This window comes from Grammomys surdaster, unplaced genomic scaffold (genome assembly GCF_004785775.1).
Source record: "Grammomys surdaster isolate TR1022 unplaced genomic scaffold, NIH_TR_1.0 125671, whole genome shotgun sequence".
NCBI lineage: Eukaryota > Metazoa > Chordata > Mammalia > Rodentia > Muridae > Grammomys > Grammomys surdaster.
Genome location: NW_021620508.1, coordinates 1,014,706 through 1,021,133, shown reverse-complemented (window position 1 = coordinate 1,021,133; position 6,428 = coordinate 1,014,706). Strand labels below are relative to the sequence as shown.

Here is a 6,428-nt window from a genome sequence, read left to right as displayed (position 1 = left end):
GTCCAGTGCGGTAGAGTTGGGATAGCAAACATGAATCAGGAGTGAAGCAAAATCAGGGTAGACAGGAAACCAACAAGTGTTTAGCTATGTAAGCAAGCCAAGTCCAGCTCTGTCCAGCTCAGTCCAGATCAGCTTCTGTCACCTGTCCTTTCAGGTGCTTCCTTTAGCAGAACATCCTCTCTCCTGTGTCTGCTTCAGTGACGTGTTCCTTCACAAGCCTGCCTTAGTCTTTCACCTGAGTCCACTTCAGGAAAACACTCCTTCACGTGTTTGCCCCAGCAAAACGCCACCCAACACAACTGACTCTCCAAAGAACCCTTAAGTTTTCCACTTCATACAGGTGAAAGTAAACTTAATGCAAAATATGTGACTCTCAAGCCATAGCTCTTTCACTGTGGACTAGGGTGTGGCTTCAGGGCAGCCAGCTTGCCCAGCATGAGCTGGTGCTGGATTTAATCCTACACTCATACACACACACACACACACACACACACACACACACACACAAAATAGATATGCAAATGTTCCCACTACAAACAATGGCTTTTGTTTGATTTTCTGGAAATCACAGTTTTTTTCTTCTTCTTTCTTCTCTTCCTCCTCCCCTTCTTGTGCTTCCCTTTACAGACGAGGTCTCAGGCAACTCCAGCTAGCCTGGAACTTTCTGTAGCTAAGGCTAGCCTTGAACTCCTGCTCCTCAAACCTCCAGCCACCAAGTGTCTTTCTTTTTGCTGTATTTTATTAATTTTACTATTTGTGTATGGTGGGAGGGCCCACCTGTGCCACAGGAGGACAGCCTTATAGAATCGAACAGCAAGAGTGCTGAACCACAGAGCTGGCTCACCAGCAGCCGGTCTTTTTTCTAAACTGTGCTGATTTGTGCTGTGTGCTCACTTTATTGCCTCAATAAAGCTCTAATTATGCAGACAAAAAGGCTAAAAATTAAAAGCAAAATGACCCACTCACTAGCAGTCAGACCTGGTGACTTAGGTGGATCCATCTGTAATTAAGCCTAACTCCTAACTCCCGAGGCCCCACCCAAATGGCCAGTCTCAGAGAGGGGAAAATAGTGGGCTGCCATCCTCACCTATGAAGGCTGGACCCCAAAGAAAAGGTCTAGGAAGCTTAACTTCAGCTAAAAACAAACAAAGAAAAAACAAAATCCCCACATTTTTCTCTAAAGGAATGCCTCTTTCTCCCTCTGCTCTTTCCATCTTCCCCCTCCCATCTGTTTGCTGTCTGTTCTTTTTTTATTTTGTTATGTGCATTGGTGTTTTGCCTGCATGTGTGTCTCTGTGAGGGTGTTGGACCCCTGGGAATTGCAGTTACAGACATCGGTGAGCAGCCATATAGGTGCTGGGAATTGAACCAGGGTCCTTTGGACTAGCAGACAGTGCTCTTAACCGGCCAGCCATCTCTCCAGTCCCTTAAACTTTTTTTTTTTTTTTTAACGTAGTAGCAGCCGTGGCAGAGCTGGAACTCACAGTGTAGACCAGTGTGCTTCAGAACCGCTGTAATTAAAGGTCTGAGTCACCATGGCCCGCTATGATTTTTTTTTTTTAATTTCTTAAATCAGTTCTGGCCTGGTAAATATCCTTCTCTGTATCGGGGTGGCTCCTTGTTTCCTCAAGAACACTGGGGAAGATCCTGACTTGGCCCTCAGGAATTAAATATGGAAACTAAGGCTTCAAAGTGCAACGTTCACTACTCATTCTGTAGACAGAACTCGGTTATTTCTGCTCTCACTGGCTTCTGGATACCAAGCAGGGTAACCCTAGATAACAGCCAAGGAATGGCAGGTCCCCTGAGCCACCGTCTCCGCAAACACATATTCCGATGGGGTCAACCCAAATGCGGAAACCGATGACTGACAAGTTGGAACACTTTCTCTCTGACCCTATTGGATAAATATCATTTAGCCACGCCTCCATCAGGCAGAGAGTGGGCGTGGTTTGGGATTCCCTTAGGGTAAAGTGCTGCACGTCCTTGGGCAAAGAGGGGAGGTGACTCGAGCTGCTGAGGACGCAAAATGAGGGCCTTACGTAAGGTGAGGCCCCCCCAAAGGCTGTGTCGGGGTGGAGGGGACCCCACAACCCACATGCCTACCCTAAAGATGCCAGGATCCGGAGTCTTGGAACAGGTTCACCCTTCAGATTCTGGGACTTCCTCCCCGACAGCCTGAGCTTCCAGACAGCAGTATCCTTACCATGGTCCAGAGCCCTGGGTTTGAACCTCCGTTTACCCGAGTCCCCCTTAACATCCCAGCCCTAATACCAGCTCTCATGGAACTTCCAAGCCAGTCTTGCCATCCCTGGAACCCGATTTTCTCGTATTAATCCAGCCCCCTCTTTCAGTCCTGAAACACCTATTTCACGTTCTCAACTGGAGAGTCTCCGGGATCCTCTTGAAGCCTGCAGAGCTCCAACCTGTAGCATCTAGGGACCGATTCCCCATCTCCATTTTGTTGTTGCTGTTTTGACACAGAGTCCCATGTCGCTCAGGCTAGCCTCTAACTTGCTATGCAGATGAATATGTCCTTGACCTGCCGATTCTCCTGCCACCACCTCCCAACTGTAATATACGTGTGACACCTCCCCTCATTTTCTAAATGCTTACCAAGTAGCCCAGGCTGGCCTCGAACTCCTGCTTTCCTCTTGAATGCTGGGCTGGGATTATAGGCCTCCACCAATCTCTTACTGAATCCCTTCCCCCCCCCCCCATATACACACTCTCACTGGTGACTATCTTGCCTAGCTGTTCACCAGAAACACAGTCCCCACATCCTGATCGCAAAGCGCCCCCTTCCTGCCGGGTCCGTATGAGGGCAGATCTCCAGGTGCTACCATGTCCTATCCCTCCAGGTCTCCCAGGCTCTGGTCCGGTCTTTTAGCTCATCTCCCAGGAGCCTCTTAGAAAACCGCGTGGCAGAGAAGCAGAAGCTCTTCCAGGTAGGCGGGACAATCTCTGGACCCAACGAGGGGTGGGGGTGTCAGGACAGGTGGAGGTCTGTGCAGGAGCCGGCAACCCTGTTCTCATCCCTCAAACTCAGGCCGACAATGACCTGCCAGTCCACTTGAAGGGCGGGGGAATGGACAACATCCTGTACAGACTGACCATGACACTGACGCTGGGGGGTGAGTGCGGGGGGGGGGGGGCCCCACTGGCTCGCTCCGGTTGTAGGAATAGCCAGGATCGGGTTGGTTGGTGCTTCAGAAGGGGTGGGGCCTAAGCTGACAAGGTCTGAGGACCCACTAGTGCTTAGGAAGGGAGCAATGGGTTACCTACAGCCCTGAGGAAGCGGGGACTAGAAATCGGTAATCCCCACCCCAGCCCAGAACAAGCTCCTGACCTGACCCAAATCCGAGCTTGTGGAGGTGGGGATTCCCCCCGGAGGAATTCAGTTTGGGAGGAAGTTGACAGCTGATTAAGAGCTGGGGGAACCTAAGGAGGGGCTTTTAGAGGCCTTGCAGGAGGTTGAGAGGTAATTAGGGTCTCATTTGATATCCAACTCCTCCTTCCTAGGCACTGCTTACTCTTTATACTGCTTGGGCTGGGCCTCCTTCCCCCACAAGAAGTGACACCAAGAAGCTCAAGGACTTTGACAATAAATATGCTAATCTCTTGAGAACCCAACCCAGCCTGTGTGTCTGTGTCCTAACGCACCTTCCCACAATCTGGGCTGTTTTCTCAGTGGAAAGCAAGTTACCCCAGATCTTGGTTCCTGATGCTGGACCAGCACTGTCCCTAGGACAATCTTCTTTATAGGTGCCTGTGGGGGTGGGGGATGTCAGGGCGGAGGACCTCAGGTGGTGATGGGAATGGAGCAAGGGTGTTATAATCTGGAATGGAACCCCTCCCCTTGCAGAGGCCCAAAGGGGAGGAAAGGCGAGGGGCTAGTTCCAGGGTAGCCATGGCTGTATTACAGACAGACTCTGGCAAAAAGGAAAGATGCTGACCGTGACCTATGAACCAAGGACAAAGATTGGTGCCAAGACGGAAGCTCGCTGGTGACAGAGCTGAGTGAAAGAGCACAGACTCTACCAGAGAATGAGTGTGAGAGGGGGTGAGTGTGTGAGCATGTGTGTATGAGGGGGTGAGTGTGTAAGCATGTGTGTGTGAGGGGGTGAGTGTGTGAGCATGTGTGTGTGAGGGGGTGAGTGTGTGAGCAAGTGTGTGTGAGGGGGTGAGTGTGTGAGCATGTGTGTGTGAGGCTGTGTGTGAGCCTGTGAGTGTATGTAGTGTGTGTGTATATCTCTGAGAGTGTATAGTATGTGTGTGTGGTAACTGTGTGTGGTGTCTGAGTGTGTGTGAAAGAGAGAATGTGTGTGAGTGTGTCATGTGTGAGTGTGGTGAATGTGTCTCATGTGTTTCTGTGAGTGTGTGACTATGTGGTGTTGGGGAGTGTGTATGTGAGTGTGAGAGTGTATGGTGTGTTTGTGGTGTAAGTGAGTGGGGGTGTGGTGTGTGTATGTGTGAGTGGTATTGGGGGTGTATATGTGAGTGTAAGAGTGTATGGTGGGTGTGGGATATGGTGTGTGAGTGTGTGTGTGTATGTGACAGAGAGGGAAAGAAGGAAAGAGAATGTATAGTGTGTGTGTGTGTGTGTGAGAGAGAGAGAGAGAGAGAGAATGTATGGTGTGTGGGTGTGTGTGAGAACACGCGCACGTGTGAAAGCCCTGGGTTCCATTCTCAGCACCAATCAGTGAACCAGTTGGAGGACCTAAAAGACCGAAGCTCGGAACAAGCATGACCCCGAGGGACAGAGGGTCACGGTGTTCTCTGAACAGCTTGGGAAGCGGACCACTGGGGATTCCGAGTCCCATTCTCAGCCTGCATGGGATCCAGGTGAAGCCCCGCAAAACCCGGCTGAGCCTCAACTTGGAACCGAGTCTGAGAGAAAAAAGTTACGGAGCAGAGAATACACAGATCCAGCCCCAGTGACTGGCGCCCCAGACCACCTGTGGCACTGGAGGGACGGGACTTGCTGCTATTGCAGAGGATCGGGAATCGGGTCCCAGCATCCCAGTGGTGACTCGTGACCCCCCCCCCCCCGTACCTCCAGTCCCAGAGGGTGGCACATACATAGTGTATGTATACAGATGCACATTCTATACATACACATTAAATAAATAACCATGTGACTCTATAGAATTCACGGTGTCTCCTGCCTGGACTCCACGTCACCTCTCAGCCCTCAGGGTCCAAAGAAAGCGGCAAGTGGAGACAGTTTATTTCCTCCCGGGCCTGACAGTTGTGCAGGGAGAGCACAGGGCAGGCATAGGCACTAGGGTGTGTGGACCTGCCCTGGCCTGGAGTTCATTTGGCTGCCTGGGAGGTAACTGTGTGTGTAACAGGGTGTGTAGGGACAGGTGCGATCCTCCCAGAACTAAGACAGGGCCCTCGGGACACGGAGGCGACAAGGAGTGTTAGGCTTGGCACAAGGACAGGATGGAGGTAGCGGAGGGTGTGGATTGGGTGTGCTGGGGTGGGGTGACCCTTCAGCAGATCGAGCTAGCTCATCTCAGAGCCAGGGGTAACTCAGGGTACGGCAAGCTGGGGCATGTTGAGCTCTGACTGCTGACTGGGAAGCTGGGTAGCAGGACAGGGAGAAGAAAGGCCTCTGGGTAGCAGGACATGACCATGAAAAATGTGGCTGCAGTCAGGGTCAGGGTTCAAGGTGGCTCCAGAGTGAGCTGAGGGGACAGAGTGAGCTGAGGAGACAGGTCTGCGACTCCCACTCACGAGTACATAGTCAGCTGCAGCCACTGGAAGAGGAAAGCACAGATGAGCAAAGGACCCAGAAGAACCAGACACCTCGCCCAGGGCCTGCTGGGCACGGTAAGGGCTGGACCTCACAGCGGAGCACCACCCCCATGAGAAGCCCTCTCACCTCCTGGATGTTCACTTGAATCTGTCCGGTGCCATTTTTGTCAAGAGCTTTGAAAGCACCTAGAGGAGAAAGGAAGGGAGGGCTTAGATGGTTCTCGAACAATAATATAACCATTCCCTTTCTGTTGCCATTTTACTCTGCTTTGTTTTTAGACAGGGTCTCACTAAGTACCCTTTGATTGGCCTCAGAAGAGCCCCCTGCTTCTGCCTCCAGAGTGCTGGGATCAAAGGCACGGGCCACCATGACTGGCTATAGGATAATGATGTTGTTGGTGATGAGGGTTAGCACTCCACAGGCATGTGGTGGTGATACGTGTAATCCCAGCACGAGGTGGGTTAGGGTAGGGAGACCTTGAGTTCAGTATTTCTCTTGGCTACATGTGAGAGTTCAAGGCTAGTCAGGCTACACAAGATTGATTCTCAGTAATAATAGGGGAGGAGGAGGAGGAGGAGGAAGGGGAGGAGGAGGAAGAAGAGGGGGAGGAGGAAAAAGAAGGGGAGGAGGAGGAGGAAGAGGAGGAGGGAGAGGAGGAGGAGGA

At 51.6% G+C, this 6,428-nt stretch overlaps 2 protein-coding genes across 2 annotated transcripts in view; one reads left to right on the top strand and one right to left on the bottom strand.

Annotated features, from left to right (window-relative positions):
- Positions 1 to 1,973: 1,973 nt before the first annotated feature.
- Positions 1,974 to 3,633, top strand: LOC114639000 (cytochrome c oxidase subunit 7A1, mitochondrial). The gene is made up of 4 exons (XM_028787640.1): positions 1,974 to 2,047; positions 2,862 to 2,948; positions 3,050 to 3,134; positions 3,523 to 3,633. The coding sequence occupies exons 1-4, from the start codon at positions 2,030 to 2,032 to the stop codon at positions 3,576 to 3,578; spliced, it is 246 nt and encodes an 81-aa protein (XP_028643473.1). The 5' UTR covers positions 1,974 to 2,029; the 3' UTR covers positions 3,579 to 3,633.
- A 1,513-nt stretch (positions 3,634 to 5,146) lies between these two features.
- The window catches only part of Capns1 (calpain small subunit 1), a 9,412-nt gene continuing 8,130 nt past the window's right edge, over positions 5,147 to 6,428 (bottom strand). The window contains exons 10-11 of the mRNA XM_028787597.1: positions 5,891 to 5,949; positions 5,147 to 5,765 (exon numbers count right to left, since the gene is read on the bottom strand). Of these exons, the coding sequence (XP_028643430.1) occupies positions 5,739 to 5,765; positions 5,891 to 5,949 (86 nt within the window). The 3' untranslated portion in view covers positions 5,147 to 5,738. The remainder of the gene's footprint in view (positions 5,766 to 5,890; positions 5,950 to 6,428) is intronic.

Excerpts from the sequence above, each read along its gene's own strand:
- LOC114639000 (XM_028787640.1), top strand. Across the intron at positions 2,949-3,049 it reads AGAAGCAGAAGCTCTTCCAG|GCCGACAATGACCTGCCAGT; the intron begins GTAGGCGGGACA and ends CCTCAAACTCAG. Across the intron at positions 3,135-3,522 it reads CATGACACTGACGCTGGGGG|GCACTGCTTACTCTTTATAC; the intron begins GTGAGTGCGGGG and ends CCTCCTTCCTAG.